The 15721-nt window shown below is 41.8% G+C and overlaps 2 protein-coding genes across 2 annotated transcripts in view; one reads left to right on the forward strand and one right to left on the reverse strand.

Annotated features, from left to right (window-relative positions):
• The first annotated feature begins 177 nt into the window (after positions 1–177).
• LOC146182078 (protein FAM32A-like) lies at positions 178–5145 on the forward strand. The gene is made up of 4 exons (XM_084577070.1): positions 178–340; positions 1030–1180; positions 2798–2851; positions 4854–5145. Exons 1-4 carry the CDS (start codon positions 276–278, stop codon positions 4920–4922), a joined length of 339 nt encoding a protein of 112 aa, XP_084433196.1. The 5' UTR covers positions 178–275; the 3' UTR covers positions 4923–5145.
• Positions 5146–8002: 2857 nt separating this feature from the next.
• LOC146182079 (endoplasmic reticulum metallopeptidase 1-like) overlaps positions 8003–15721 on the reverse strand; it is a 32564-nt gene continuing 24845 nt past the window's right edge. Inside the window, exons 11-14 of the mRNA XM_084577074.1 lie at positions 15347–15546; positions 14948–15063; positions 14511–14686; positions 8003–12123 (exon numbers count right to left, since the gene is read on the reverse strand). Coding sequence (XP_084433200.1) covers positions 11953–12123; positions 14511–14686; positions 14948–15063; positions 15347–15546 — 663 coding nt within the window. The 3' untranslated portion in view covers positions 8003–11952. The remainder of the gene's footprint in view (positions 12124–14510; positions 14687–14947; positions 15064–15346; positions 15547–15721) is intronic.

A 15721-nucleotide genomic window follows, 5' to 3' on the forward strand; every position in this document is an offset into this window, starting at 1 on the left:
ATCCGCACTATCGTAGTCATAAACACTTAATCGCAAATCATTAAAGTAAAATTTAACCTACCAGTTTAATTATTTTATTATAAATAACTTTTAAATGTTGTTGATATTAGTTTATATGGTTTATACTTATTCTGCCTTGTGTCAGGATTGAGCCAAAATAATCGAGTATAAGCCAAGCCAAGCGAAGCATTTTTGTGTAGGGATCTGTTGTTAACGTTGTGGTCACAACTAAAAGTTTCGCTATAGTTTCGCTGCGTTTGTGTGGATATCCAGCGATGTCCGATTATGATCTAGTGACGAAAGCTCCACTGAAGCTCAAGAGCTCCTCTGGGATGAAAAAGTAAGCCAGAGATCGCTTCTTTCGCATACAAATCTTTGCTAATGCCTTTGATTCCTGTCCGTGTTCAATTTGGGTTTGTGTTATGGCCTCTTTTAGAAAAAATGAAACTGCACAAGAACACGGACGAAGTGTTCAGGTCGTCAACTGTGTATTGCGAGGCTGCTTGCCCAGACAACGTCACGGAAATCGGAGGCCACACGAATTCCTTGCTTGTTGCTGTGTTAGTTCTTGTCAGGAACGAAGTTGTCTTCAGTTGCTCAAAATGAACTGAGTTGGGCGTCTGTAGCATCGCGATAGGGCTGGAAAATCTTAAATTTGTATTGACATACAGATCTTTTTCTTTTTCAGTAAGGCAATTGGGTTGGTCAAAATTTCCCAACCCATATCTACTTTTGAGCTAATCAACACTCTCAAAGTTCAATATATCTGCAAAAGGTAGGAGTATCATTCTAATCGTTGAGAGCGTTGATAGCCTTGATGGCATCTTAAGCGCCTGGATATACCGCCGAGAGGCGGAACCTGTGGTCTGAGAACTTTCAGCTCCTAGTACCTACACACAACTGTGGAACTCGGAACACTACTATAAATGCAGCATCTATGTGCATATGCAAACTTGCCATTGGTTTGGTGTCTCAGCGAAAGAAAGTGCAATAAGTGTAAAATTTAATCGTTTGTGTCATTGCCCTCAGAAAAAAGAAAAAGGACAAGGATCTTGCCAAAAAGGCTTTGGAGCACGTGAGCGCGGCGGCATCAGAGGAACGACAGCAGAAGGAACCAGTTGTCAGAGAGATACACAGGACAAAGGCTGAGAAGGCATTTTTGAAGATGCAGGAAAAACGGGTAATGTGGTTACCTTCTTTATGTCAGCCACAGTATTGCCGCTTGTTGCAAGTACTCTATTTTTTTTCTTGTGTTTTTGCAAGGGCCTAAGGGCTGGTCAGGCTGATGCCTCCCGTTATTTATAAGCATACTTCTTGCATTTTAAACCTCAAATGAAGCACTCACTCACTCTCACACAAACACAACACACAAAAGGTTTTCTACTGCCAACCATGGGAATAAATGAGCTTTCAAGATAAGTGCTTTATCATATCCTGTTAGTACCCTAGACTGGGTAGGCTTGGTTTGGCTTGTGGTGGTTAATGTCCCGAAGCGGCTCTGTCGATGAGGGACACCAGAGGACTCCACATAATTTCAACCACCGAAGGTTCTTTAACATGATCTGACATTGCACAGTACACAGGCGCTATGTGTTCCACGTCCATCAAAACGCAGCTGCCACGGCCAATAGGGTAGGTGTACTACTTCAAATAAATCAGTGCGATGTCCCGCTGCTTAGTGCTCACTCACGTGGCTTTTTTTTTTTTTTTAATGCGTCATAACCTGATTTCTGGACCTGTAAGTTTTGCAGTATACTCTTCTCATAATGCAAAGCATCCAGTTTCTCTTATCATTTTATCTTTATTAGTGAAATTTGATCTTTGGTGGCCCATTGCTAACAGGGAATGCATCATCCTTGGATAAGTAGCCAGGCTGCATGGCTTAGTTCTTAGCAGTAAAGTCAAGCGCCTATGGCATTGCTCCGGTGCTGAATGATATCTGAGATGAGGACCTTCGTCTTTAGCTTTCAACACCTTTCTTGCCTTATAGGGTGCCTTAAAGGATCATATACACAGCTGATAAGCAAAACACAGTGGTTTGGGCTAGTTGGTTGCTATCCATAGTGAAAAAAAATCGGAGCACAAAAGAGAGACGACATAGACACAAGCTTAAAGAACAAACAAGACAGGACTGGTGCTGCACTTCCAACAGAATGTTATTTTAAAAGGTTTGACTCTTCAATACAAACAACGCTCAAGGCATGAAGTCTAATCACAGTTGTCCAAGAAAACAGTTTCATTCCCAACCAGAAACAATGATAGCATGCTGACACAATTGTCAGCAGCCTTTACAATGTGAAAGGCTTCTATTATTTCGTGCTCAAGTTTATCTTTTGCATGGCCAAGAGACTGTTATTCCAAGCATGGGTTTGCATTTTCGCAGTGGACAGCAAGTTGCCCACTTATTCCATCCTTAACTAACTTGGAGTGTTCAAGCGCTGTTTCGTTGAAACAGCGGCCAGCTTGGCCGGTGTACACTGTTTTGCAAGTTAAAGGAATGCTGTAGGTAACTTTGGTTGCGCAGCTTAGTTAGAAGCTCCATACGCTTGTGTCTACGTCTCTTGTGTGCTGCGAATTTGTTTCATCATAAGAAGCAAACTGTGCAGTCTGGTTACACGTAGCAAAAACACTGGTTACATTGACTAATGATGTACACTGAGAATGTTCAGGGCATTGTTTTGATAAGCTGGACTGGGCAGCCTGCCAGCTTTCATATGCCCACAATCTAGCAGTGTTCATTGTCTGCACTAAAAAACATTTCGTTAAGCTTACCTGGTGGCCTTTGTTCTATGTGCAGCAAATTGAGAGGATCATGGAAAAGGCTTCAAAGACTCATAAGCAAAGAGTAGAGGCAAGTTGTCATTCTCTTTACTTCCTAACACATGTTGCTGTAACAGAGTTACTTGCAACAAAACAAAAAGAACTGGAACTTGCGCTTGGCATCATATTGCACTAAGAAAAAAAAATGTGTAACTTCGTTACACAAAATTTTGCTAAATGATTAACCTTGTAAATGCTTAAAGTCCGTTAAAGAAGTAAGTATTGATTAGGAAGTTGCGGAGTATTAAAAAACACACTTTTTATAGCCCAGTACTTTAAAAATTTTGTTGCGTCGATCACCTTTTTGCTGAAATGACATTGACAGGAAACTGTCCAGTGTATACGAAGCGGAAGATTCTAAGATAGAGTACATTTTAAATGGAGTGTAATTATCTCCTAAAGCCTACCTAAGTGCAGTTGTGCAGAAAGAAAGGATTGTGTCTAGTCTAGAGCACAAACTCGAAACCTACCCGACAAGGGCAGTCATTCCACCAGTTAAGCTGTCTGGGAGAGCAAACAAATGACAAGGCAAGGCTGAAATGAGTAATAACGTGAAGTGGGAATGTTACATCTGCAACTTATATCGCTTTTTTTAACCTCACACACCGGATGGTGCTTTCATGGCGCATCTGCTGGTGCAGGCTCTGTGTGCGTGAGACACAGGAAGAATGAAATTTCATTACAAACACGGGAAAAACTGCAGTCATTGCGCTGCTGTTTCGAAAAGTGTAATTAGGCCACACTCCACCACACACTATTGATGCTCATTGGCCTGCTACCATGTCTGCCCATCTCTAATAGTTTAGAATGTAATATAGTGTAGTCTTAACAAACGAGTTTAAAGGGGCGATGACAAGGTTGGTCGATGTATTGCTGTTTAGTTCTGTGAATAATATACAGGTCTGTGATTCTACACGCAAAGGTTTAGTGCCTAGTGAACGGCGCATATTACCAAAAATAGAAATCGGAATCGAGAAGCTCCTCCCACCGATAGCGAACGCCATTGTGTCACAGAGGATACGCGGCGGAGTGTAGTCTGCAATGCAGGCTGCAATATCAAATGATACGTTTTTCTCTCTCTCTTTTGTGGACTGTTGACACAGTGGTCGCCCCTTATACAGATTTGCTCTATGAAGATATGTTACTGCACGAAAGCGATGTAGAGTAAGGCATGTTTTCTTCAGCATAAGGGACGGTCCCAGTCAGTGAGCTGCACGGTTAAGTTCCATAGCTTATCGACGCTCTGATCTCTCGCGTTACATCGGGCACTACGGCAGCATGACCAACGGTCCCCTATAACCTTAGTGTGCGGTTTTCGGCCCCACGACACCGACTGAACTGATCTGCGGAGGGCCGCCCGATCTGTATTGGTCGGATCGCGATCGGAGGTCGAGCGAGAACTTGACACCCGATAAGTTAACAGCTTGAACGACTGCCCTTGTCTCTAGCTTTTAATGGCTGAACACTTAATTTTCTGTAATGGGCGGAGTTCAAAGCAATGAGGCAGATTTAGCCAAGGCATTGGGGTTTAAGTGTAATGGAGGAAAATAGAAAAGGGTAGAAATAATCAAAAGAAGGTTAGCTGATTGGCGGCTGAAATCAAGGCAAGAATAGGTACAAATTATACTACTATTCACGGCTAGGTGGCCTGTGACACCGCTGCCCGATTCAAAGGGTTCAGCCTTATCCATCCATCCAGCTGACACCGCGAATAGCAGATGACAGGAGTATGAAATCTCGTGACGTCAGTGGCTAATGGTTGCCAGACCAGAAAGCTGTTTTCGATATTAATAATAAAAATTCATTTTGAAATAATCTACTGTACCAAATGAGTTCAAATTTTGAGGATTCATAATTTATTTAACGTGTGTGGAGTGAAACGCAATAATCAGTTTACCCTCAAATGTTAGCTGTCATGACCCCTTTAACAGCGCTGCCTTTTGTTTCATTGTTACCCTCACTATCTTGTTGCAGTTTAAAACTCAATTAATTGTGTGAGTGGCGGAATATAAGACTGGTTCACATTATTTCAGGACTTCAATCGGCACTTGGACTCCCTGACAGAGCATTACGACATTCCTAAAGTGAGCTGGACAAAATGAGCAGCCTTCCATCACCTTTTCTTTTCCACATCACAAGACAGATTCTGCTACAGGCTGTGCTTCTCTATCCATCACATGGAGCCTTTGCCTCATAGGAGTGACTGAAAAATTTGTATTTTTTTCTTTCTGCAAAATGCAAAACTGTGTACAGTGAAAAATGTGTTAACCTTGCATGGGACTTGACCTGCCTCTGTGTTGACAAGAATAAAGTGCAGTCTTAAAATGAGGCTTTTTGCAGCTTGAAAAACTGCTACGTCACTGGCATTTTGCCTGGACCTAGCATTCAAATTGGCTACCGGTTAGTGGAGATGCACCGCCTTCATGTTTTGCGCTAGCGATACTAACGAGATAGGAGCAGCCAGCTAATTAAGGTTTGCCCAGGCGGCTTTCTCAAAATGTGTAAAACACTTGCTACCTGCAAGCTAATGTCTCAGCAAACACCTGTTGTCTGAAACCATGCAGAAATTGATAGCTACGCTTGTTATTGCTTTGTAATAGTGGTGGTAATGTGCAAACATTGTGGCGTGCATTATAAAAAGCGAGTTTAAAAATCTAAATCTTCCATTCATAGTGAAGTCTTCAATACTGTACTTCAATGTCGGAAGCATTATAAATGCAGAAAAAGCAGCGATAAAAATGAGCAAGAGATTATCACTGGATTACTAGAAAAAAGAAAGATGAAGCTATGAAGCTAGGGGTTTAAGGTAAAGCTATTGTTGTTCAAGAAGCATTCGAGGTGGCAAAGGACATCCAACTTTGCTTTGTGATGGCTGTGCTCAGACCAACGCCCCCTCATCCCTAGCTGCAACCTTCTTGCCACATGTGCTACTTATGAAACGCAGGACAAAACGATGCACAGCACGAACCACATCGAACACAGTGCACAACTGTGTTAGCACCTGGCAGCGCCACAGCTTCAAGACTTGTTTCTGCCAGCACTTATCCACTGACATAACCAGATCATACCTGCATAAGTAAGCCTGTGGTAGACATGCTGCAATGTTTACCTCTTCAAGTCAAGAGTTTGTAGTACTTGTGATGCACTTTTTTTCCATTAAGTGTATCCTCTTGGCAACCAAAGACTTCCACTTTGTTTCTTCTGCCATCACCATCATCATCAGCCTGACTATACCCACTGCAGGGGGAAGGCCTCTCCCATAATTATCCACTTAACCCGGTTCTGTGTTAGCTGCATCCCCTTGACCCCTGCGAACTTCTTAACCTCATCCGCCCACCTAACTTTCTGCCGCCCCCTGCTACGCTTTCCTTCCCTTGGAATCCAGTTTGTTACCCTAAGCGACCATCGGTTATCCTCTATTCGCACTACATGTCCTGCCCATGCCCATGCCCATGTTACCCCTATTATTTTTCGTTCCATAGCCCTCTGTGTTGTCCTCAACTTAAGTAGGACCCTCTTTGTTAGCTTCCACGTTTCAGCCCCATAGGCGAGTACAGGTAAGATGCAACTGTTGGATACTTTCCTCTTGAGAAATACCGGTAAGCTGCTAGTCATAATCTGGGAGTGCTTGCCAAATGCACTCCATCCGTCTTATTCTTGTTAGATTTCCCTTTCATGGTCCGGATCTGCAGTTACTACCTGTCCTAAGTAGACATATTCGCCTACTACTTCCAGTGCTTCGCTACCTAAGGTAAAGTGCTGTTCCTTCCCTAGGCTGTTGAACATTACCTTAGTCTTCTGCATATTGATTTTCAAGCCTACCTTTTTACTTTTCCTGTCTAGTTCACCAACCATTCTTTGCAGTTCATCTCCTGAGTTACTTAGCAAGGCAATGTCATCAGCAGCAAATCGCAGTTACTGAGGTATTCTCCATCTACCCTTATCCCTAACTGCTCCCATTCCAAGTCTCTGAATACTTCCTCCAAGCAAGCTGTGAATAGTACTGGGGAGATCGTATCTTCCTGCCTAACACCTTTCTGCCACTGTCCCACTATATTCAAGTGCTTCCACGCAGACAATAGTGCACCTGTGTACTATTCTTTTGCAAGCTAAATTAAAATAGACCATTCGGCATTTTGATCTTTTGTTAATAGGCCCGCTTGGCGTTCAGTGTGTTTTTATAATTGCAAGTGCACAGTTCTGCGACCAATTTAGCGGGAAAAAATGAACTGACCTTTTTCATCAGTCAGCTGCCTTATAATGCATCTTGAATCAATTTCCAGTTTGAGTGTTGTCTTGAATGTCACAAAGAGTGGCTAATACTTACACACCACTTTAGGGGTCATTTCACCTTCTTTCTAGTAGACGAGCGAGTCAGAATAGCTTGAAAGTGACGTCATTCAGTTTCTGCATTTACATGCTTATGTGACATGCACGCAACTTAAGACGTATAATGAGTTAACAGCCTAAGCAGCACGTAAACTGCGAGGGACAACAGGAAGGAGGATTTTGGGCTTACAACTGCCCAGAGGTTTTTAATGCTCACCAGCATTCATTGCCAGGAAGTGGGTGGTGAACCTGGGCCTTAGGGTCACAGCAGTGACCCTAAGATCACAGCATTCAAGTCACAACAGTGGGTACACTTAATGCTCACAACACTTTCAATTTGTGTCCCATCTGAAAAAAAAAGCCTTTATTTTTCAGCAGCTTCTGCACTTTGGTAATTACAATTTCAAACCATTGCAAACATTGCACATCAAACTACATCATAAACAGGCTAAGGTAGGTTCAAAGCAATTGTGCCTTTCCCTTTGCCTGCTGTTGTCTCCCATTCAGCCTACAACTTGGTGTGTACTTAGTTTATGCAGGCAATGAGTTAGAATGTGCTAGTGCAGCCAGCTTACGTAAGCAAGGCCGAAAATGCATTACACAGGCCTTAGCACAACTCTTTAGAACGAGAGCACTACTTCAACTCTAGCGGTAATTTCTAGCTCAAGCAAAATCTGCACTGTAACAGAGGCATACAAGGCACAATGCCATTGTACAATGCAATTGCAAAACTACGTCACAGATACGGCAATACAAAAAACATGCTATCACAACTCTTTTATATATCTCTTAGTGGATCACAGACTTCCTTTTTTTTTTTTGTAGTTGCATCCTAGACAACCTGTTGCAAGTGAAGCGCTATCAATTTCTGTTGGAACAGCAGGCTCTGCCATGATTACCTTCTTGGTCATGATGTATTTGGTAGAAAAAAAAAACGTCCATCGATATGCCAGCAATATATGCTCCCTTAAAAAGTGAAATACTCAATGTTTAGATTTAGCAGAACAAACTTCATGCTACAACCTCCCATTTTTAATTAACCAAATACATCACGCAAGAGAGAAGGCAAAGTGGCTCAAGCAAGCTTGATGCTAGCACTGCAACAACCAGGCACCTGTATGAGCCAACGACTAGGCACGCATTGCATATGCAGCAGGCGAAAATGAATTCTGTAAGATGGTGACCACAAATTTCTCAATTATTTTTCAATGTCTATAGATGCTTGTAATGCATGTGACAAATATGTTAAGGGGCAATTGAGTTGTTGCTTACTTACAGTGGTCAGTTTGCGTGAGAGGCTTAGATTATTTGCAGATTGAGACAACCAGCATAGGCAGTCCACCTGGCATCGAAGACGCTCATTTAATTGAAGGAGCTGATACTCATTAAAGGGCTTTAACTATCCAAAAGCATTCATTTCATACCAGTGAGAAAATAAAGTGGACTCCTTTGGCAGCTTCAAATAAAAGGAGTTAAAAGGGAGAGAAATTTCCACTCCCATGAAATTGGCGCACCTATTTTATTAAAAGGAACAGAGGACAAAAAAAGGCCTGCATGAAGTGAAGTGCATTGTGATTAAAAACAGGTTAATTCCACTAAAAACAGGGAGTTCATGAATGACAGATGCCCAACAGCATGTATGCAGTTGATGCCGTCGAGGGCCATTTTCACAACCAAGCTGCAACGATATTGATCCCCGTTTTGCTGCAGATCTCCAAGGTTGAAATGCACTGCCGTCAGTCGTTCATTTTTAACTTGTGATCTTAGTTTTTTTTCCACTATTCCAGTTGCATATTTGATTCGAATGGGAGGAGAAATATGTTACATAATTTGAAATTTTTTCATCTATAAAGGCGTATTTTGCTGCCAGAATGACATCGAAACATCAACCTAGCCACAACAGAGCCTAAAAGTTAATTTTTATTGTGAGGGTGAACCGAAAAACAGAAGAAAAAACTTGGATGGAACTGTCCTGAGTATACATATAATTAAAGGTGGGAGTAAAGATTCAATAAAGGCATCCATAGTTGTGTGCCTTAATGAAGCAGTGCCGACAGCAAGCTTTGCCCGCTTCTGCCTCTCAGAAGCTTCAACACTGGGCAGTTAAGTTCAGGTCTGTGACACACCTGTCAGCACTTCATAAATACAGTAAACTGTAAATATAAAACATCTAAACAACCTTGGTCCACAACAAGAGCACATCCAACTCTGTAGTGATGGTTTTTTTTTTCCTCAACAATGCATGACGATGAAAAATGGACAAAGACCCTTCCTTGCACAAAGGAACCATTATTTTCTTTTGCAACCAACAATGCGACTAGGCCACAAATAATGCAGAAAACTGTACACGTTGGCGAACAATACACAACCAAATATTCGCACTCTGATATGTTGCATAGACCCCCTTTCCCTCCCCCAAAATATGTTTAGCCAGACAGATCAATGTTCATGTGGCATGATGGACTAGAATGCGGCTAAAATATTGGCGAACATGGCATTGATGCTGACCTACATTCAAGGCACTAGCAAAACTGTGTACAGTGGCTAAGCCATCTCTCCGGATGTGAAACAGAACAAAGCATTGTGTAACAAAAGCCGAGAAGCACCTTTCTTGCCATTTGAGGAATGTTAACAAGCCGGCCACATCCTTGCAACTTTAAGAGCAAGCTGCTAATGCTAAACCTGTGATAATATGAGGGAGTACATGATTACAGCTCCTACCCTGTGCTATCAGTAACCTGCTCTAACGCACTGCTCAGGTATAGACTAGAAAAAAACTGAAAAAATGTTGGCTTTTAAAGTGCTTACTGCAAAAGAAAACATGTTGATAATGTAATTTGTGAAAAATGTCCATCAAACAAGCCACAGAATGCTGTCTTCATCCCTTACAAGCCTAATCGTAACCTAACATATATAGCTACATGCCAACGACCTAAAATGAGATTTGCAAAGTTCATTGACAGGTATACTTACATGATTCAGAAACTCAACACTAAGCACCAAGAACTTTAAACAGCAGGTCATGCAAGATTATTTGCAGCTTGAAAGAAATGCAAGCAACAATGGCAACAAGGTTATGGCAGATTTCTGCACTGCACATGGGGCTTCTAGATAGTTGTTGCAACATTCAATGCATATTATGTGCCAAGCCATACATAAAAATGATACATGTATGCAAATGTGGGCTTATTATGCAGGTCCTAGCAATGACCTCACAACATCCTGTGCAACCTGAGCCTATGACAGCGATCTTTTTTTTTCCTATGGCAAGAAGCTGCTCATATTGTAGTTACATTACATAGTGGCAGTGCATGCGCTAATTTGACATTCTTTCCCAGTTCACCAAAGCAAGTCAAGTAGAACTTGCTGCTGCTGCTGCTAATTGGTGCATTTCTTGTTATGAAGTTTAGTAGAGCTAACTTCACGACAAGAAAACCTCGCTACATTGTCTCCTATTTCTGCTGATCGCCTATCACCAGAACTTATTTGCTAGCTGCTTGTCAGAAATAAGTTTGCCTGCAGTCACTATTGTCGGCACCAAACACACAAACCCACAACTTCCTTGGCAATCCTTCCTAAAATAAAAACCATGTGGCCCGACAACAGGTTTTCAAGACATGACTCCCTCCACACACACACACAAGAGGTGCGCATATATTTTGGCATCGCGTGCACACTTATAAATGCCCTTCGTTTCAACAGCACTACACACTTAGGTGCTCACCCATAGGCCTACAACCTTTGTTCAACCTTAAGTATGTGTATGTGTGTGTATATATATATATATATATATTCTATCACTTGGCGAAACAAGTTGAAAAAAAAAAAAAGTGACGTAGGATGCAGTGGGCATTTCTTCTAAAAAATATTGCGCAGTGACCCCATATTATGCAAGAAAACAAGAAAAGCAAAGTTAATTGTTAAAGTTTCACTCTAAACAGAACTGACTGTGCTTTTAGCAAAAGAATATGCAGCATGGTCCCACACGGTAAGAGCACAAACCGACGGCACAACCTATTAGACACAGGGTGCAATGAGACCCTAATGAAACGTACTAGCAACTCATGGCATAAAGCAACTCTAATGGACCTCTCCTTCAACACGTGTTGGTTGCATCTGGTACTTCTACACCCTTCCTTCTTGTAACAAACAATGTTCTATTCTTGTCAATAGCACTTTCTATGGCTAACTGTCTTGGTTTTATTCATGCCACAGAGCAAGATACCGCTGCATGCACTAGTTATCTTGATAACATGTGCACATACCGATGGATATGCGACAGCCCCTTTTATGTGCTATGTCTGACCTCAACTTCTGAACAGACGTGTAAACTACTAGCATATATTTCAACACACCAGTGCAATACAAGTTGTCTGCCAGCTAAAGACACTATGGTGACTGACGAATTGAAAAATATTCGATCTTTCTTGGTTTGTACAAACTTTTCAAGGAGAGGCCTACTGACTGACCTGACCAACTTCAACTTTACTAGGGACAGATGGAGTGCAAATATCTCCAAGCAAGGCATGCTTTCAGTTGTTGCACTTTATAAATAAAGCACTGGTAAAAACTAGAAGTCATATTTGTACTTGTTCCAAATTAAGCTAGAGCAGAGCACAACCGATTCACATTTTAAGTGGAGGCCCACTTCATGTGAAAAAAAAACAACAAAAAAATGCCGCAGACAAGCAGCAACAAGCTTGCTTCTTTACGGCCTTCTTGCATTGAAGAAATCTCAGAACTATAAAAGTCTGCAGCCACTAGTCACTTCAGTCTGTGGCCAAGCGAGTGAAGGATTTCATTTCAAAAGACGTAAAGGTCTGTACTCGACGTCCAGGCAGTGGCGTGTATCCATTCGGGCAACTCGTCCAGGAACTTCACAAAAGCTGGTTGCTTATGTTCATAGCGCTGGAGGCGGTATGTGTGGAAGGCAATGTCCACAGCCAACTTGTTTTCTGGGTAGCCGGGAGGTAGCTGCGATTGCGTGATATACGCAGTACAAGTTTATTGTTTAGTGTATGTGCAAGACACGGACTGCAGATGCTATACGTCGACTCATTACAGGATGAGTGCCAGCCTGTTCATGCTTGGACTACTCTATAACCTGGATCACCGTAAGCCATTCACTGTGCAATGACATCATCATTCCCCCTTTGCACTCTGTTTTTACTTCCCCTTTCTACCTTTCCCCTAGGTGAGGGTCACATCACCATTTGCAAACTTCTCCACGTCTCCAGTCATTAAATGACTCTCTCTCTAACTCCCTACCTCCTAGTAAAATATAACCTAAGTAGTGCAACACCCCAGAGTAATTACTACCAGCTGGGATCATGAAAAAGCAACAATACTGCTTTGCATACATATACTTTTGCATTTCTCCTCCAAAGAAATGTGACTCCAGTTAAAAAAACAACTGACTAATAAGAATCAACTAGAACCAATTTGAACCAGTTGGGAAAACCTTAATTCCAATTTGTGATGATTGAGAGTAGAAGCCAATTGAGTCCAATTGCACTTGCCAATGGGAATGAACTAGACCAGTTGGGAAATCATTGACTCCAATTAGTTACGACTGAGTTATGATTGAATCTAATTGATTTCAACTGAACATGCCAATTGGAAATATAAAAAACAGTTCGTTTTGCCAAAATGTCCAAATGGTCTGCCTAACTGTGCCCAAAATATCCAAGTGAACATTGGCATATTTAACAGAGTAAAATTAACATGATTTTTATATTAGGAGCTTCAAGACCTTAATCTGTTGAAATGTGTATATCATTTGCACCTTTTCTCCAATTTAAATTCAATGAAATAACTGCACTGAACCCACAAGCATAACTAGTCCCAGCATGAGGGTCAAATATGTGGGATATATGAGGTGTGACACAAAAGAAACGAGACTAAGTGTGTAGCTTGAAAGAAGGGTGGAATTGTAATGATTGAGTGGGTTTTCTCAGTGGGAAGACTGTTATTCAACACTACTACATTGAAGTAATAAAAAGGGTTCGTGAAATATTAGGAAAAAAAAAAGGTCACAGTTGAGTGACTGATGGCTGTTGCACCAGGACAGTGCACCTGCTCACACGGCCCTATCCTATCTGTCAAGCAGTTTCTGACCAGCAAAAACATTACTGTGGTGGAGCATCCTCCTTAATCACCTGATTTGGTTGCGTGCAACTTTTTTTTATATCCTAAAGTTAAATCTTGCTTAAAGGGAACCCATTTTACATCAGTTAAAGACGTTCAGGCAAAAACAGGAGAATCTGAAGAGCCTTCCAAAAACCTCGTTCCAGAACTAGTACCAGCAGTAGTAGCATCGAATGTAGAAGTGTGTGAATTCTGAAGATGACTACTTTGAAGGTGATAATGTCCACAGAGAACTGATCCTGTAAGTACAATAATTTATTGGACAAGTCTTGTTTTGTTTTTTTTGTGTCACACCTCGTATTATAAGTGGGAGCAAATATATATATGTATATGTGCTCCGAATATATATATAAATGTATATGTGCTCAGTGTGATGCTTGATTGTTTGCTTGACTGGATTTTCCATAATGCCATGAAAGGCTATGTGCAAGAAAGACGCCACAAATACAGAAGATACGACAGGACGAGCACAATCCTGCGCTCATCCTGTCATGTTTTCTGTCTTCATGTCATCTTTTGTGCGCATAGCGTTTTATGGCATTACGAGATTCAAGCCAACTAGCCCAACAACACCTTTTGGTTTGATTTATATCAAATCATGTAGATGTCACAATTTGCACTCCTCCGTAAAAATATTTTTTGGCACACTAAGGTACAGTGCCATCCACGTACACTAACTAGGCCTTTTTTTTCTGCACCTTAATATCGCTTATAATGAGTGTTTTGCACACCTTGATATAAAAGTACATCCTGTGTACATCTGATGGGTGCTATTACTTTCATAAAGCCTTATGGATTGAATTCGGAAAGTTTCAATTGGTCCAATCGGTCTAATTGTGTACTAATTTACTATGAGTGGAGATTTTTCTGATGGCACCAAATAGAAATTTCCCAACTAGAGTCAACTGCCCCCCCCCCCCCCCCCTTATTTTTTTTTTTTTTTTTTTTTTTTTTTACTGGGACTGTTGTAGATGGAATTTGATGCAACAACCTCATGCCCACAAAATACCACCCTTGGATACAGACCATCGAGGCAAGAATTATGGGAAACCTTATATAAAGCATCACCCCATTTTCACTTTAGCTCTCTTGATCAAGAAAACCAGAAGACCAACACAATTTTTCCACCAAATTTCCTCCTTAGGGGGCAGCTATTAACCCCTTTCACTGCCCAAATTTGCTCCAGCATACACCGACTAGCTCTTCAGACCCACCTGCAGTTCAAGCCAAAAGTGCCAGGGTCCCATGTCGACACCCTGTGAGAGGTAGACAAAGTGTGTGTCCCTGTTCTTCCAGCCAACACCCTTGCGGGGCTTTCCAGGAGTGAAGGACCAGCCAGACAGACTCACGCCTTCCCAAGGGGAGATGATCAGCCCCATGTGACTGGGACCTAAAGTCAAAAGTGCAAGCCACGATTACCATATGTTACGTTGACAAGATTTGGTTCAGTGGCCAGTGGTCTCACATTAACAGGGTCTCAAAGTCACTTTTTCTGATCCTCCATATTTACGGCTTCCCTGCTTGTTCTTGGCCTGTGTTATTGTAGAAACACTTACTTTACATGTGATGACCACTCTAAAAACTGTACCGGTTCATGGGCATACAACAGTACAAAATTACCTGCAGCTAGTTCCAAGAACAGCTAGCTCACCTGTAAATTCAAAGCTGAGCTTCCGCACATTGGGTCTCGTCATGTTTTGCGATAAAAGGTGAAACGTTCCACTCTTGTCGAAGATGGGACGAGGAAAGTCAACGTAGTAGGTTTCCCTGAAAATAAAACGAAAGTTGCACTGTACTGTCGACTGTGTTCGAAGAAACGGAGCAGGCGTAAGTCTCTAAAGGGCAAAGAATGCAACCACTTCATCAAGCATACTGCACTGCATGTCAAAGTTCTAGTTTATACTGTTAAAAACTTTGCTACATCTCCCCGTCCCCTCGCAAGTAGTACCTGTTAGCCAGGTACATGTGTGCAGCACAACCACAGTATTGTACATAATGAACATACTTGTATGCATGCATGGATAATCACAGTTTCAAGAACAGGGCTCACCTGAGCTTTGTGATGACTGGAAAGTAGTAAGGCATGCCACAGTAGACGTGCTCATCGCAGTCTACCGCCTTCATGCTATACTTTGACCCTATGTGCTTCCAAATTGTGCGTGGCCCATTGAAGTCGAGTGGGACAGCCCACACTCCTGCGTCCTGGTTTATCACCTTCTGGTGCCTATCGTGAAACTTGCGCTCCACATTCTGAAAGTATTGGGGGCACATAGTGGTTTCTTGCTGCACTATAGGGTGCCCGTGCATGTTGGCATATTTCTACTACATGGTAACATAGTTTACTAGACACAATGTATACTTGAAATGTTTAGTAGTGTAGAAAAAATCAACATTCAGGAGTGATGCTGGAATACCATGGCCAATG

Source organism: Amblyomma maculatum, chromosome 8 (assembly GCF_055883805.1).
Source record: "Amblyomma maculatum isolate TAMU_Amacu chromosome 8, ASM5588380v1, whole genome shotgun sequence".
NCBI classification, from domain to species: Eukaryota; Metazoa; Arthropoda; class Arachnida; order Ixodida; family Ixodidae; genus Amblyomma; species Amblyomma maculatum.

Excerpts from the sequence above, each read along its gene's own strand:
- LOC146182078 (XM_084577070.1), top strand. The coding sequence starts at position 276 with ATGTCCGATTATGATCTAGTGACGAAAGCTCCACTGAAGCTCAAGAGC. Across the intron at positions 1,181-2,797 it reads TGAAGATGCAGGAAAAACGG|CAAATTGAGAGGATCATGGA; the intron begins GTAATGTGGTTA and ends TTCTATGTGCAG. Across the intron at positions 2,852-4,853 it reads CTCATAAGCAAAGAGTAGAG|GACTTCAATCGGCACTTGGA; the intron begins GCAAGTTGTCAT and ends ACATTATTTCAG.